Source organism: Schistocerca piceifrons, chromosome 8 (assembly GCF_021461385.2).
Source record: "Schistocerca piceifrons isolate TAMUIC-IGC-003096 chromosome 8, iqSchPice1.1, whole genome shotgun sequence".
NCBI classification, from domain to species: domain Eukaryota; kingdom Metazoa; phylum Arthropoda; class Insecta; order Orthoptera; family Acrididae; genus Schistocerca; species Schistocerca piceifrons.
In genome coordinates, this window is record NC_060145.1 from 96,830,467 (window position 1) to 96,848,307 (window position 17,841).

Sequence of the window (17,841 nt, forward strand, 5' to 3'; positions counted from 1 at the left end):
ATCCATTTTTCTAGTATCCATGTCTCTTCCAAGATGATGCCATCCAACACTCATTTGGTTGGAAATGTCAAAGGTGGTTTTATTAGCACAAGGAAGTAACACCCCCTCAAAAATTAGACTGGGTGAAAAATGCAGAGCCCATTTTTTCCCAATGTCTATAAATGAACTAAAACAATTTCTTTTCAAACAATTGTGTAAAATTTTAATGATAAGTATTTGCTGATCACCAGTAGTAATTCTGCTGTTTTGAATACCAAGTCTTTGTTAATATTATTTTGACAAGGTGTGAAGCTACTTTATTGTGGATGTAAAAGTGCAAAGGAAGGAACTGTCTGAGTTTTCAAAGCCTATATAGAACGAAACACATTTGGTAGTCAAGAGAACCACAGCATAATATTGTCGAATTATCTTTCACAAAACCCCAAAGAAATTCCCATCATATGCAAAGGCTGTTAGTGGCCCCAAAGTTAGTGTCCAGTCACTTGGGTATGAAACAGGAAATGAAACTGAGAATAGCAAAACAAAGGCAGAAATGGTTAAATCTGTTTTCAAATGTTTCTTTACAAAGGAAAATCCAGGAGTACTGCCCCAAATTCATTCTCATACCACTAAAAAGATAAGTGAAATAGACGTTTGTGTCAATGGTGTAGAGAAACAGCTGAAATCATTAAAACTGAACAAAGCCCCAGGGCCTGATGGAACTCCCATCAGATTCGACATTCAATTTGTGGCTGAGTTAGCCCCTCTGTTAACTACAATGTGTCGTAGATTCCTCAAACAAAAATCTGCCCCTGGTGGCTGGAAGAAAGCACAGATCACATCTGTTTACAAGAAAAGTAGAAGTGCTCCATGAAACTACTGCCCAATATCCTTGACACCTATTTGTTGTAGAATCTTAGAACCTATTCTAAGCTCAAATGTGAGATACATTGAACAGAATGACCTCCTCCATGCTAACCAGCATGGATTTCAAAAATGTAGATCACGTGAAACCCTACTCACACTTTTCTCTCTTGACATTCTAAAACTGTCAATCAAAGCAGTCCGGTACATACAATATTTTTCGATTTTTATTAAAAGCAATTGACTTGGTACCAGATCTGTACTTATCATCACAAATACTACCATATAGGATATCAGAAGAAATATGTGAATGGATTGAGGGTTTCTTCGTAGGGAGGATGCCGCATGTTGTCTTGGTTGGAGAGTCATCAACAGATGTAGAACTAACTAGGGGTTTACCACCCCAGGGACTTGTGTGTTGGGTCCCTTGCTGTTCATGTTATATATTAATGATCTTGAGGACAACATTAAGAGTAACATCAGACTTTTCGCAGACAATACAGATATCTACAATGAAGTACAGTCTGAATGAAGCTATACAAATATTCAGTCAGACCCTGGTAAGCGTTCAAAGTGATGCAATCATAAGCAGCTTGCTTTAAATGTTCAAAGATGTAAAATTGTGCACTACAATATACACTCCTGGAAATTGAAATAAGAACACCGTGAATTCATTGTCCCAGGAAGGGGAAACTTTATTGACACATTCCTGGGGTCAGATACATCACACGATCACACTGACAGAACCACAGGCACATAGACACAGGCAACAGAGCATGCACAATGTCGGCACTAGTACAGTGTATATCCACCTTTCGCAGCAATGCAGGCTGCTATTCTCCCATGGAGACTATCGTAGAGATGCTGGATGTAGTCCTGTGGAACGGCTTGCCATGCCATTTCCACCTGGCGCCTCAGTTGGACCAGCGTTTGTGCTAGACGTGCAGACCGCGTGAGACGACGCTTCATCCAGTCCCAAACATGCCCAATGGGGGACAGATCCGGAGATCTTGCTGGCCAGGGTAGTTGACTAACACCTTCTAGAGCACGTTGGGTGGCACGGGATACATGCGGACGTGCATTGTCCTGTTGGAACAGCAAGTTCCCTTGCCGGTCTAGGAATGGTAGAACGATGGGTTCGATGACGGTTTGGATGTACCGTGCACTATTCAGTGTCCCCTCGACGATCACCAGTGGTGTACGGCCAGTGTAGGAGATCGCTCCCCACACCATGATGCCGGGTGTTGGCCCTGTATGCCTCGGTCGTATGCAGTCCTGATTGTGGCGCTCACCTGCACGGCGCCAAACACGCATACGACCATCATTGTCACCAAGGCATAAGCGACTCTCATCGCTGAAGACGACACGTCTCCATTCGTCCCTCCATTCACGCCTGTCGCGACACCACTGGAGGCGGGCTGCACGATGTTGGGGCGTGAGCGGAAGACGGCCTAACGGTGTGCGGGACCGTAGCCCAGCTTCATGGAGACGGTTGTGAATGGTCCTCGCCGATACCCCAGGAGCAACAGTGTCCCTAATTTGCTGGGAAGTGGCAGTGCGGTCCCCTACGGCACTGCGTAGGATCCTACGGTCTTGGCGTGCATCCGTGCGTCGCTGCGGTCCGGTCCCAGGTCGACGGGCACGTGCACCTTCCGCCGACCACTGGCGACAACATTGATGTACTGTGGAGACCTCACGCCCCACGTGTTGAGCAATTCGGCGGTACGTCCACCCGGCCTCCCGCATGCCCACTATACGCCCTCGCTCAGAGTCCGTCAACTGCACATACGGTTCACGTCCACGCTGTCGCGGCATGCTACCAGTGTTAAAGACTGCGATGGAGCTCCGTATGCCACGGCAAACTGGCTGACACTGACGGCGGCGGTGCACAAATGCTGCGCAGCTAGCGCCATTCGACGGCCAACACCGCGGTTCCTGGTGTGTCCGCTGTGCCGTGCGTGTGATCGTTGCTTGTACAGCCCTCTCGCATTGTCCGGAGCAAGTATGGTGGGTCTGACACACCGGTGTCAATGTGTTCTTTTTTCCATTTCCAGGAGTGTAATATTAGTACAAATATAATATTAGTAATCACAGTTGGAATCTGTAAATTCAAGTACTTGGGTGTAACACTCTGAAGGGACATGAGTGGAATGAACAGACAGGCTCAATTGTGGGTAAAGCAGGTAGCAGACTTCAATTTATTGGTAGAATATTAGTGAAGTGCAACCAGTTTACAAAGGAGACTGCTTACAAACTTGCACCAAATAGGACTAGCATGGAATATTGAACATATACAGAGAAGGGCAGCAAGAATGGTCACAAGTTTGTTTGATCTATGGAAGAGTATCACAGAGATGTTGAAGGAACTGAACTGAACTGAGAATGTTTGAAGTGAGACAGACAGTACCTTGAGGAAGTCTACTGACAAAGTTTCAAACACCAGCTTCATATGATGTCTAGGAATACATTAGAACTTTGTACACATCACACTCATAGGGATCGTGAAGATAAGATTACGTTAATTACAGCACACACAGGCATTTAAACATTCCCTTGCTCCAAACATGAGTGAAACAAGAAAAAGCCCTAATAACTGGTACAGTGGGACATATTTCCTACTACACACTTCACACAGTGCAGATGTAAATGTAGGTCTGATTGGCTGCCTCTGAGATAGTCGGCTGCCACATAGGTGCAACTCTAAATGGCCAAATAATCAACACAGGGAATGCATGCACTTATTCAGTTGCTCTACAGGTGTGAACAGAGCCTTTCTTTATGCTGGTTGTACTTATGTTTGCACTGCCTACCTGGTAAGTGTCACTGGTAGCTCCTTGTGTTCCGTGTCAGTGCAGGTCTACTCCACATCACTTGCTGTTGCCAGAAAGTCATCTGTTAACTTTCTCCTATTTGTAGTAGCATTATGATTACATATCACCACATTCAGAATATACAAAACTGGGCAAACAGGCTACTGGAGGAAAAAACTTATAATTATTACTGATATTTGTTTTATGGGCATCAGACCTTGGTCCAAGGCATAATTCTCTGCCTAACATGTTGCCTTTCAATACTGCAGACATTATCAGAGGCTTTAATGATTTAGAATGCAGTTAGAGTCTCAAACAATTATAACAATTGCAAGAATTGAGAAAAAGATTTTATTTTTTTTCTAAAACTTTTACACATACAAAACATCCAGGGCCTCACATTATTTACATATGATAAATACATAAGAATACCTATACTACACAGTCCTGACGAGAACTACATGCAGTAAGACAATTTATAATAATGTACACAATACATAATATTTCTGATATAGTAAACCCTATTGCAGTTGAGATACAGATTGTTTTCTGTTAATTTAAAAATGTGCAACATCAGGGTACGTAGCAATACACAAGTACAATGGGCTTGAAGCTCCTTACTTTCAAGCTCATTAATAAACCTTACTGTAAGCTAGATGAAGAATCAAAACTTTCTGTACATCAAGAGGGAACTAACAAAGTTAAATGGTACAGTATACCTGCATTCAGAAAAGAAATTGCATCTTTATAATGCATGGAGTAACTAAATGATCTCATGGACGTGAAGCGTAGTTTTCATTTTCCTCCTGACTATGGAGAGACCATTTCAGTTAGCTAGTTTGAGTCCACGAACTTTAAATTTGTATATTGATGGCAATAAATGACTAACACTTCCTCCACTTAGAACAAGTCTGAACCAAAAATCTAGATCTTTGCAGTATTTTACATAGCTTTTCTTTTAACACTTGTATTTCGATATGCATCATCTCAGAAGGAAATCTTTTACAGCTACTTATGCTTGAATGGCAACAGTTATTATCAATAAATATATCACAGTAAGCTTTTATCATAGGATTAAAAAATGGAACTTATGAGCAGCAGAGTTGTTACAACACCAACAAGTGTCCTAACTTTAATTTGGATATTAAAAAGGCAGTAAAATGTTTTCCTTGATTATTTTTATTCTACATATAGTTTCCACACAAATGTTAGTGCTTTTTCCCCACAACTGTGTATAGTCCTCTCTATCATGCAGAAAATTGAAAGTTGTAATCACATTCATAATATCGAGCTGTATGCTGCAGTATGCATGAAGGCTAGAAGTAATTTTCAAGATCAGTTATAATTTATAGGCCTTCAAATTGTAGGAAACAGATTTACTCAAGTACATAACGAAAACTTAAGTAAATCACATTGCGTAGTGGGGGATCACTGTTTTGCAATATAAGAAGGGACATGAGAGCAACAGGCATCACCTTCAGTTGTTATAAATACATCATCTGAAGCAACACTTAACAGATGATAAGAAACACAACTTAAAGTAGACAAATGGTCCCAAAATGCAGCAAAAGTCTTGAGTTAGCGATGCTTGCGCCTATGCCGACCATGTCGGCCGGCTGTGCTTCCTCCACGAGAAGCTGCTGTAGATGGCTCGGGCACAACTATTTGCCCCTCTGCTATTTCATCACGGTCTGACGACTCTGATATCTGCTTCTGAGCTTCAAGGTAGAACATTACATCTCTCAGTTGCTCACGTACCTCAGCAAGTTCCTACAAATTATAGCAACAAAATTAGTGTTGCAAGTGAGATTACACATGAAAAATAACTTGCAGCCGGGAGCACAATACTGATCTCTTCATATCTCATTTAATTACATATTGTGCCATACAATTACAGTGTGTCAATATAAGAGGGTTGCAAAATGTACTAAACAGTACTTGGGATTTTCAATTTTATAAAAGCTTGGGATCCAGACCCCAATTACAAGATTATGTTGGCCATGTCATCTGTTAGTTGAAAACATAAGTTGTATATGTTTTGTGGAACAAAACCATGCAAATGGTGCAGTAGATGCCACTATCTAAACTTGGCATATAAATAGCGGTACGACACCAACGATACTTCCAATTGCAATATCCAACAAAGAGACTAGGCCAGCCATCAAAATATCAAGCAAAAATTGGAATCAACACATCAGCTGGATACCCAAATAAATATTGTCAACCAATCACATCAAAAGTCCCTTTTCAGTGACGTGACTAAAATATGAGACTAGCAAATGGAAATCCACCTCTTAAGGAAGGGGGAGGGAGGGGGGAAGGAGGGAGGTGGGGGTGACAAGAATGCGTGATGGTACAAGCCGCTGTTTCATAATTGTAAATTACTAGACTGACTGCCTATCGAGGAGGAGGGGGATATTCATAAGTAAAATGCTGCTGGCAGAGTTAAATGTTTGTTTCAGGTGCCTCCTGTAATGCAGTATGGTGATGTATTCAGCAAGTATTTAGCACAATCCATCAATAGCCTCCTTGCACATGAAGACGCCACAAAAGATAACACTATCTGTGAAGCACTTATTTTAGTTAAAAACTCAATTTCAGCTTGGTTTCAGTATAGAATTTATCTCACAATGAATAAAATAAATACATGGTCTCATGACCTTAATGGCTATTTTGATCACTTTGAAAATTAAATTGTGTTTAAAATTGCCCTGAAAAGAGAAAGAAGAGACAAGCAGATTCCTTGCATACACACACTCTGAATGAAAATGAGCAAGAATATTATACCTCTATGAAATATACCAAAAAATTAAAGGAACAACAGTACAAGAACAACTAACCATTCCAAATCAAAAACAGATGCTACTAGCCTGTTACTTATCTGATACATAAACGAACCTTGTCCTTTTCTTCTCGGTAAGTTGAAAACTGTTTCTCCAGCTGCTGGAATTTGTCCTGCCAGGCAGCCTGATTTTCTCGCAATGCTTTTCCCATCTGGCGTTCCTCCAGGAGCTCAGCTCTTGCCGCTACTGCTCGAGCATTTGCTTGAGATAGCTGGAAAAGAAAGAACACCACATACTGAATGTGAGACAATTTTGTACTTAATACAGATGCAGTGTGGACTACCTCAATCAAGCTCAGTTCTTGTCTTCTCTTTGTAGAGTGACTAAGAACTGTAAGGTAATTCATTGTCACACACATATATGAATGAAGCAGTCAATGTTAACTTTCTGTTTTTCAAATTTCAATATCTGATAATGCAAAACTGTCAATGCAGTAATCAGTCACCGTCAATTCAGAGTGCCACTGTTCTGAAACAATGATCTCAACTAATTTCAGAGAAATGTTGGTTGGTGCGGGGGAGAGGACCAAACAGTGAGGTCATCGGTCCCATTGGATCAGGGAAGGATGAGGAAGTAAATGGGCTGTGCCCTTTCAAAGGAACCATCCCAGCAATTGCCTGAAGTGATTTACAGAAATCAGGGAAAACCTAAATCAGTATGGCCGAGCGTGGGTTTGGACTGTCATCCTTCTGAATGTGAGTCCAATGTGCTAACCACTGTGCCGCCTCACCTAGTCAATGTGAAATGTATTTTGAGTAGTGAGATTTTGTCTCAATTTCATCATGCACATTTTAGATTTTTTAAGCACGCTCTCTTTTGTGTGTGTGTGTGTGTGTGTGTGTGTGTGTGTGTGTGTGTGTGTGTGTGTGTGAGACCTTTCTATGTGCCTGATACATCATTATAGCAAGAAAGTGTCCTGTATTAAAAAAAATTAGGAAAGTTACATCGCAGGAACATAGACTGCTGCCATAGTGACTTTTTTTTGGGGGGGGGGGGGGAATAGGAGAGAGACAGCACAACTGTAATAGTGCTGGTCCAGCTTTTATTTGGCTGAAACCAAATATGGATCAAAGAGAAGTAATGAATTTGTAGAAGTGAAAACACACAGAATGTAAACAGGAGGAGTCATTCTAAAGAATTTATTAATACATATCTATATGGATACTCTGCAAATCACATTTAAGTGCCTGGCAGAGGGTTCGTCGAACCACCTTCACAATTCTCTATTATTCCAATCTCATATATTGTGCAGAAAGAATGAACACCTATATCTTTCCATACGAGTTCTGATTTCCCTTGTTTTATCATGGTGGTCATTTCTCCATATGTAGGTCAGTGTCAATACAATATTTTCACATTCGGAGGAGAAAGTTGGTGATTGGAATTTCATGAGAAAATTCCGCTGCAATGAAAAATGACTTTGATTTAATGATGTCCACCCCAAATCCTGTATCATTTCAGTGACACTCTCCCCCCTATTTCGCGATAATACAAAACGTGCTGGTCTTCTTTGAACTTTCTCAATGTACTCAGTCAATCCCATCTGGTAAGGATCCCACACCGCACAGCAGGATTCTAAAAGAGGACGGACAAGCATAGTGTAGACAGTCTCTTTAGTAGATCTGTTACAATTTTCAAGTGTCCTGCCAATAAAACACAGTCTTTGGTTAGCATTCCCCACAACATTTTCTATGTGTTCCTTGCAATTAAAGTTGTTCGTAATTGTAACTCCTACGTATTTAGTAGAATTTACAGCCTGTAGATTTGACTGATTTATCGTGTAACCGAAGTTTAACGGATTTCATTTAGCACTCATGTGGATGACCTCACACTGTTGTTATTTAGGGTCAATTGCCAATTTTCGCACCACACAGATATCTTTCCTACATCGTTTAGTGGTTTGTTTTGATCTTCTGATGATTTTATTAATCAATAAATGAGAGTGTCATCTGCAAACAACCTAAGACAGCTGCTCAGATTGTCCCCCAAATCATTTACCTAGATAAGGAACAGCAAGGGGCCTATAACACTACCTTGGGGAATGCCAGAAATCACTTTTGTTTTACTCGATGACTTTCCATCAACTACTATGAACTGTGACATCTCTGACAGGAAATAACATAACTGAGACAATATTCCATAACCACGCAATTTCACTACAAGCCGCTTGTGTGCTACAGTGTCAAAAGTCTTCCAGAAATCCAGAAATACGGAATTAATCTGAAATCCCTTGTCATTAATGCGTAAATGTCTGTGCCACTCAAATGTTGTTATAACAATCTGCACTGAAAATTGTGCAACAGAATAAAATGGTGAACGGCTTTTTTAGGTAACATTATTTTATCAACGTAGGCTTTTCTTTTAAATCAATGGAACGTGGTTGCTTATTACGTTAGCAACAAAGTGCTTCTTCACCAACAGAAGCTGTCATGTTTGATTTTAGTTATCTGAAATCCTATTTTGTAGTGACATTATAGACTGCGTTTACAGTTTAATTTTAAAGCATTCATCTGAGAAACACTGAGATATTGAGATGCTGTTGCACATACTTGTCAATTACTTTACTGAAATTTTAAATGCGAACATCCTTTGGTTACACTTTACTGTCATCATTATTAATGTTGAATGAAACATCGCATTTACTGTCAGCAGTCACTGTTTATTTATTTCCGCAATGCGTTTCGAGGGTTTAAACCTCCATCATAAGGTGAATTTATTTACATTAATTTGGAATATATGTGTTGTGTTACGACTTTGGAGTGATCAAAGGCTTCTTCCTCTGTCATAACACATCACACACACCATCACACTTTGTAAACTCTGAGGGAACAAAGATGACACCTAGAAACTAATATGTGCACGTATGTTACTTTTGTTCACTATTTTGGCCCTATCACTGTGCACGCAAGTCATCTCCAAAAGTTTAACCCCTTAATGCCAAGTGTCTCAAATTCACATCTTACCAATGCTGTGCTAATAGTTGGAGGGTTAACTGTTTCTGAATGCCAGTGCTGATAGATGCCATTTCTTGATGAAGCTACCAATAATTCTGACACGTGCTGCATTCTCGTGAATGTTGTGGTTACCTCTAAAGCACCACGATGTTTCATTTTTATCTTTCATCTAGAAATTAATTCACGCATTAATGGGTTAAGGCACATGCTGGAATCATCTGCAAAAAAGAAAGTGGCATGTGGCCGAAATTGTGAACAAAAAATAACATAAGTGAACTTGTTAGTTTCTAGGTGTCATCTTTGTTCCCTCTGTGTCTACAAAATGTGATGATGTATGTCATGTATTATTACAAAGGAAGAAGCCTTTGATCACTGGAGCCAGAGCCACAGGTTACTCCAAAGTCATAACAAAACACACATGAGACGTGCTCAAAGAGTAACAGGAATTTAGTCATCAACATCAACAAGAATACCCCTCAGATATACTACACTTGTGCCAGCACTTTTTTCCAATCTTGAAAGCACTCCTGGAACTCACTTTTCTTTATGGTGTTCAACTCCTTCAGTGGTCCTGTTTTTGTCTCATCAATGGAAGTAAAAGATGTCCTTCCATGGTTCTTTCTGCCTGAGGTATAGAAAGAAGTTGCAGGTGGCCATGTCAGGCAAATACGGTGGGTGAGGCGAAATAATGGTTTAGTTTTTTGCCAAAAAATCACAAACAAGCATTGAGGTGTGAGTGGGACCATTATCATGATGCAGTTTCCCCAAGTGGTTATGCTATATAGGAAGAGTTCCCACCTGCACAATTCTGAAAAGCTGGTGTTGCACAGGCTTTTCACAACATTGTCATTATTCTATCCTCAATTTTCCATTGTTTGAAAGGATGAGTCTCATGGTCTTGGAAGTATTAAAAGGGGGTTAAAATTAAAATGATACATACATCTAAATTGCTGGCTAGAATAATATTTGGCAGAAAAAATAATAAGATGTAATGGGTAACGATCAGTTACAATTTTGGATAAGGTGAAAACATCGGTTAAGTAATAAAACTCTTACACAGTAAATCATTAAGACACTTTCGTTTAAAGCCCTTTCCCAGGTAAAATATTATTCCACATCAATCCCAGATACACTTCAGTAAGAGCTTACATAAAGAAGTTTTCTCTTTTCTCTCCTTTTTTTTTTTTGCATATGATGCAATGTCTTCCAATCAGTAGCACACCTTTGAGAAGTGCCAGGAGGCTTATACATGAGCCTAGACACTGACCGAACAGACCACGATGGCCCAACGGTACCAACCGGCTGCTGTGTCATCCTCAGCTCACGGGCATCATTGGATGCAGATATGGAGGGGCATGTGGTCAGCACACCACTCTTCCGGCCATATGTCAGTTTACGAGACTGTATCTGCTACTTTTCAATCAAGTAGCTCCTCAGTTTGACTCACAAAGGTTGAGTGCACCCCGCTTGCCAACAGTACTCGATACACCAGATGGTCACCCACTCAAGTGCTAGCCCAGTCCAACAGTGTTCAACTTCGGTGATCTGACAGGAACCGGTGTTACTACTGTGGAAAGGCCATTGGCCGTACCTGAGCCTGCTCATACATAATGTTCGACTCAGCAGCAGCACAAGGAAAACTGTTAGAAAAAGGATACCTCCCGCCCAGCAACAGCTGCTGACCACATTCCCCAAGCAAACAGTAGTCTGTATCCTCCAAACACCCACCCAGTTCTGACAGAGTACACGTTGAGGGAACTATACTCGTATTTTCATTCATGCAAAGTAAAGTGTTTAGTGATTTGTGCAATGGATGCACAAAAAACAAAAGGAACTATTTACAGCTGCTAAGAAATTGCTAATCATATCTAAGTATGAGGAAAAAAGGTTGAATTCACAATAACAATTTGCAAAATCTCTTGGGATCTTCTCTTTGATGATGCAAGACATTCATAGCAAATGAAAGGACTCTGAATAAATTGCTTGTGAGGCAGAACTAAAGTGAAATCTGGAAGATGAACTGGGTGGTAAGATGTTTTAATACCACTGATACAATGAGCTACTACTGCATCAGTTTCTCTAAGTGGACCATAATTCAATGGTATTAATATAGTGCAGGGAATCATCTTCCACAGTGGTTGCCTATAACATACTGATGATGAGTAACTTGCCAATTTGGAGCAATGGAGTGTGCATTTTGTTCAATATGTCCAGTGGAATCAAAAGACTGGAACATTCATCTTGGCACCTGAAGATGACCCATTGCTTGAGAAGATCCAGATAATGGTGCAGCACTAAAATGTCCAGCTGTATGTTCCTCCTCTGATGCAGTGCTACAAATGCACGCGATTTGGACACATGTTTATTCAATAGAAAGGGACTTCAGTTGTCAGTAATTTCTTAATTTATTCCATGACCAGTTTTGATGCATAAAGCTTCATCTTCAAGTGCCACCAACTGCAAATAAGAGGAGGGGCTACTAGTGTTTAAGTACTAGGAGGTTGACATACAAAAATGAAAGCTACAGTTGTGAAAAGTGGTGTACTCGTATAACTATGTGAACATAAATGTGTGGCAGTTGGGCCAGTCTGTGAAGAGGGGTCGCACCCATGTCAAACACGTGTGGACACACACACACACACACACACACACACACACACACACACACACACACACTAAATTTGAACTCAATAACAATGTGAACATTAAGTACCATATATCTTGGCAGATAACATGATAGTTGAAGCATAAAAAAAGGCATGCAAAATCAGGGTCATCTTATACAACAAACATAAATTAAAATCTAGATTGAAATGTATATAAATTAAAACTATTTTAAAATAAATCACTCACCAATGCATTTAAAATGCTGCAATATCCTCCCAATCATTAAAGATTGAAATGTATATAAATTAAAACTATTTTAAAATAAATCACTCACCAATGCATTTAAAATGCTGCAATATCCTCACAATCATTAATTAAGGAAAGCAGTTCCTTGAGTACTTCCTCACTTTGGTTGTTGAGCAGCTTGTCATAAGAGTCCCATTCTGCACCTTGTGAATCAACTTTTGCTTTGTTGTCAGTATTACATAACAAATTGTCCTCAGTGCCATACATAGCACTGGAAATCTCACACGTCTTGAAGCATTTGATCACTGATTCCACTGTAATTTTTTCCCATGATTTGATCATGAAATCACACAAAACGTCAAGTGATGCAGCCCGCATAGCTCCACCTTTCATATACTTTTTGCCATGTATCATCCAGTTGCTCCATTTGAATAGTTTATTCACAGAAATGCCTAAAGGTTTAGCACCTGGTGTAACAGCAATCTTAGTATTGCTTCATGCTACGTGATTTTTGGTGTTCTCAGTTATGTGACTGCGAAACATATCCCACACCAGCAAACTTGATTGATTTAGTAGAGCACCTGGTCGCCTCCGCCACACATTTTCCATCCACAATTTCACACCATTCTCGTCCATCCATCTCTTTTTGTGAAAATGTACAAAAATGCCTGGTGAAAATTTTATTTTAGGAATGGTTTTCTTCTTGAAAATGACCACAGGTATAAGATTTGTTCCATCTTCCATGCATGTTAACACTACGTAAAACTAATGTTTTCATGGCCTGTACTTCTGACTTTAACAGTTTTTATGCCTTTTGTTTCCACAGTTCTGGTGTTTACCATATTGTAGTTCATCAGTATTTCATCCATATTTCCAATATGAGATAGTGGAAAGTTATATTTTTGCCTCATACAAATAATAAACTTATGAAACTCTTAACTTTATTGTGAAGATGTTTCAGTAATTTTTGTGCAATTTTTGTTTTCTGCCTATTACCATATTTTTTCTGCTTATGAAACGACTGCACCAACGTACTGTTTCTTTAAATTCTTTGCCTTGCTTCAGATTGGCTCGTGGCAACTTCAATGCATAAACCCTAACCATTTTTCTTGTTACAACATAATAATTCTGCCTCTGGTCTTGCATCCATTGTGCAACAATTTTCTAAACTTGGCCAGCAAGCTGTTCTATGAGGAGAGGAACACTCTTTGGCATTTTTTAAAACAGCGTCTCCAATCTTTCATCAGTCTCTTACTAACTTCTCTGTTATAGCAAAAGCCTTTGTTACAACAAAACTGTTTTGATTCTTCAGCTGCTTTATGACCTTTTAACTTGAATCTTGCTTCGTATTTCCTTCTTTTTGTTGGTTCTATCTTTGGGCACACACTTTAAAAATTTTACACCTGTCTTGAGGGCGGAAAGAGGAAGCTATGGTTGAGAGCCCGGGCCCACCTCTTTTATATGGCACCCTAAAGGTAGCGTTCAGCAACATCGACAGATGAGGAGCAATAGTAGCTGCAAACGTCATCAGCATACAGGGAGGGCAACAGTGTCGACCACACAACTGCAGCTAGACCAATGGTCGCCACTAGAAAAAGAGACACGCTCTAACTTGAACCGAGAATGTATGGTGGGGCGGCAAGAAGTTCTGGACAAATATCAGGAGTGAGTCCTGGAGACTACACTCATTTAGAGTAATGAGTATGTGATGACACCATGCCTTTTGCAAGTTATGATACGATGTTGCTGCTGGGCTAAAGCTCAGCAGATAGCAGATTCCAGGCAGACCAAATTGTCAGCAGTAGAATGGTCTTGACAAGAACTACCCTGGAACAGAGCCAAAAGACCCTCAGACTCAATGTACTGACACACCAGTCATACTTTCAAGAAACCAACCTCTAATTAGTACTTTCAAGAAACCTACCTCCCACAACAGAGCCAATGACTGGAGTCACAACTGCAGTTTGCATATGAAGTTCCTCTGCTCTGAACTCTTATCTTTCCCCACTATTATCTCTTCTCTGGGAGAAATCACATATACCTGCATGGTGTAACCCCATCCTCAGATCTGTCTCAGCCTATTTTTTACACTGAAAGACTCTGTAGACCCTATGGCTTTTTGCTGCCTGTTCCTGGGCATCCTTAATGGATTTCTGGACTCAGAGGTGGTGAACTCTGATGGCTTTATGGTGACAGATGAACTGTTTTTGCCTACGTACAAGCAGAGTGCAGAGAACTACGCTCCCTGCTGAACAGCTGCAGTGTATTCACTACATGGCCACGGTTCGAGCCCTCAGCCACTTTTGTTCTTACACCAGAGAGACATTCTTAATTGGCAGTGACTCCCTGAGCAGTCTTCAGACTGTTAACCAGTGCTACCCTCAGCATCCATTTGTTGAGACTCTCCAGGATTCCTTTATGACCTGCAGCAAGTTGGATGGTCAGTCATCTTCGTATGTACCCTGGACATGTGGGGATCCCAGGGAACAAACATGCTAACCGGTTGGTCAAGCTAGCTACAAGCATGAGACGGGGCACCAGAAGTGGACATTCAGTCGACTCTCTGCCGTCAATCGTTGGAGGCTTGGAATATAAATTGGTAAAGTCTGGTTTTTCCGAATACACCGCACACCATAAATGAGACTATGAACATGTGGCAGTCTTCCCTTTGTGCTTCTTGCAAGAAATCTATTGTTCTTTAATAGCTTCACATTAGCCACACTGCCACATTCTCCAACAATAGGATCTCCCCCCCCCCCCCCCCCCCCCTGTCGGTGTGGTGTGCATCTGACAGTGGCCCATCTCTTACTGGAGTGCCCCAATTTGGCCACCTTACAATGAAACCTTCAACTTTCTGACAAGTTATCTCTGGTGTTCGTGGACTGACGCCAAAGTGGCTGATCTGGTTTTATGTTTTAACCATGAAAGTGATTTTTCGTCGTCTCCATGGCTTAGGGCACATTGGCCTTGCTGGCTGCTTGAGGGATTGGAGGGGTGTCCTGTCACCTGCTCCAAACCAGGAGGGACATGGCTCCTACCCTTCCCTCCTTTTTAATTCTTCTTCTTCTTTTCCATCTGTAGTTGGTTTGATGTCTTGTCATCATTGTTCTCTTTCCTGAGATTTTATCATCTTGTCCATCTAGCTAGTTTTCTTTTGGTAAAGAAGGGTGTGGAAGCATCGGTATAATGCAGATAGCGCCTCTCCCATGCCTAAAGTGCCTGCTGCTTTCTGGGTGGGGCAACTCTCCCTCTTCACCTTGTTACACGTGTCTCACTTCCACTTGCTTCTATCTCTTTGTTCTCTTGATTCTTGGATATAATATGCTTCATTAGGATTTATCTTTTACATCCTTCCTCTCTGGGGACTATTCCCAGACTGACATCAAAGGATTCATGGATTGGTGACATTGTAGTTTGGTCCCTTTATCTCCATCAATCCAATCCAGTCCAATCGAAACAGTTTGTTGGTAGTAAGCCTCATCTGTCACTAGAGGGTAGGTAAAGTTGCAGCTGTATACATCATTTGGTTTCATTGTCCCAGCTGATTGAAGCAACACGTTCACATTTATTTCGCAACATGGAAAAATTACTTGAAATATGGGGGCAAACAGCAACTGGAGAGTAGTATGTGTCGCTATTGCACTGGCTGAGCGAAGAAATCAAGGAAGAAGTCCTCATTTGAAAAAGATCCTCTTCCATGATGACAATACCTGAGTGCACACCTGCACAGTTTCTTTGGCCAAATTTATGCAATTAAACTTTGAATTATTGCAACATCATCCACCATAATCAGTGGATTTGACTCCAGTGCCCCCCCCCCCCCCCCCAATCCAGATTAAGGATGTACTGAATGACCTTCATCCTTGTTGCATATAACCAATATTCTGAAATGTTTCAAGTGAAATGTGTACTGCAACATTACCTTTTTATCCATAGCTTGTTTCTCTCTTGTCAGGGTTGCCAACTTTGTCTGGAGCCGAGCATTTTCCTCAGAAAGTTTACTGACCTTTTCCTTCAGTTCAGATGCCTAAATAAAAAGACACATCCACCTTCAAAATGTCTCCTATTTCAACTGGCAGTAACTACACAAAATCTAATTCAATTATTTGTAATAATGCTTTCAAGTATGGATAACTGAACATCAAACAAGTACAAATTATTGACTTCCTTAAATACACTTAAACTCATCTCAGTCTTACCTCCAAGTACGCTTGCTGCTCTATATGAGCTAGTTTATCTTCAAAATAAAGCCTCTGTGAATCCAGCTGTGATGTCAGGAGGTATGTAAACTCCAGTTGGACAGAGTCCATCTTTTCTTCACACTGCAGATGAAATCAAAACTTTGAGTAACGATCCTTTGATTTCTCTAATGCTGTTCACGAAATCATATGCTTGGAACATAATTTATACAATTCACAGGACACATCAAATGGAGGAGAAAAATGCCATAAAGATCTACTTCCTTTGAATTCCAGTGCATGGTGCATAAACACACACACACACACACACACATTATGGTGCAGCAGTGTTAGCCACAGAAGATAGTTTCAAGAAGCAGACCACTGTCATGGGCTTGTTACGTGCCTATCTGTTGTAAAATACTTCCTTGTAAATGTGACTGATCGTATGCCATCTCATTAGTTACTTATTTTTCATCTACAACGTCCTGATATCATTACAATATTAATTAAATTCATGAACAGCAACCTATTCCAGCATTCCCATTTAAATTTCTGATATTTTTGCTTACACTACTTTCTTTCATATGCTACAGTATTTTGCAATCAGTATGCTAGAGATAAATCTCATAAAAGTAAACAAATTGTGTTTTTTACATTAAAGCAATACATTATTAATTTTACAAAATAAATAAAAAGAAAACACACCAATTTCACAACTAACTGGGATTTGCTAAATATAACATATAAATTTCTTACATTATATCTAAAAATAAAGATGATGTGACTTACCAAACGAATGCGCTGGCAGGTCGATAGACACACAAACAAACACAAACATACACACAAAATTCAAGCTTTCGCAACAAACTGTTGCCTCATCAGGAAAGAGGGAAGGAGAGGGAAAGACGAAAGGATGTGGGTTTTAAGGGAGAGGGTAAGGAGTCATTCCAATCCCGGGAGCGGAAAGACTTACCTTGGGGGAAAAAAGGATGGGTATACACACACACACACACACACACACACACACACACACACACACATATATCCATCCACACATATACAGACACAAGCAAACTCTTTGTCTTTAAATATGTCTGCTTGTGTCTGTATATGTGTGGATGGATATGTGTGTGTGTGTGTGTGTGAGTGTATACCCATCCTTTTTTCCCCCCAAGGTAAGTCTTTCCGCTCCCGGGATTGGAATGACTCCTTACCCTCTCCCTTAAAACCCACATCCTTTCGTCTTTCCCTCTCCTTCCCTCTTTCCTGATGAGGCAACAGTTTGTTGCGAAAGCTTGAATTTTGTGTGTATGTTTGTGTTTGTTTGGGTGTCTATCGACCTGCCAGCGCATTCGTT

General features: G+C 40.5%; 1 protein-coding gene across 1 annotated transcript in view; it reads right to left on the bottom strand.

Moving 5' to 3' along the window:
• Positions 1–4,033: 4,033 nt before the first annotated feature.
• The window catches only part of LOC124712562 (BRCA1-associated protein), a 140,415-nt gene continuing 126,607 nt past the window's right edge, over positions 4,034–17,841 (bottom strand). Inside the window, 4 exon segments of the mRNA XM_047242876.1 lie at positions 4,034–5,423; positions 6,552–6,707; positions 16,226–16,330; positions 16,503–16,625. Coding sequence (XP_047098832.1) covers positions 5,232–5,423; positions 6,552–6,707; positions 16,226–16,330; positions 16,503–16,625 — 576 coding nt within the window. The 3' untranslated portion in view covers positions 4,034–5,231.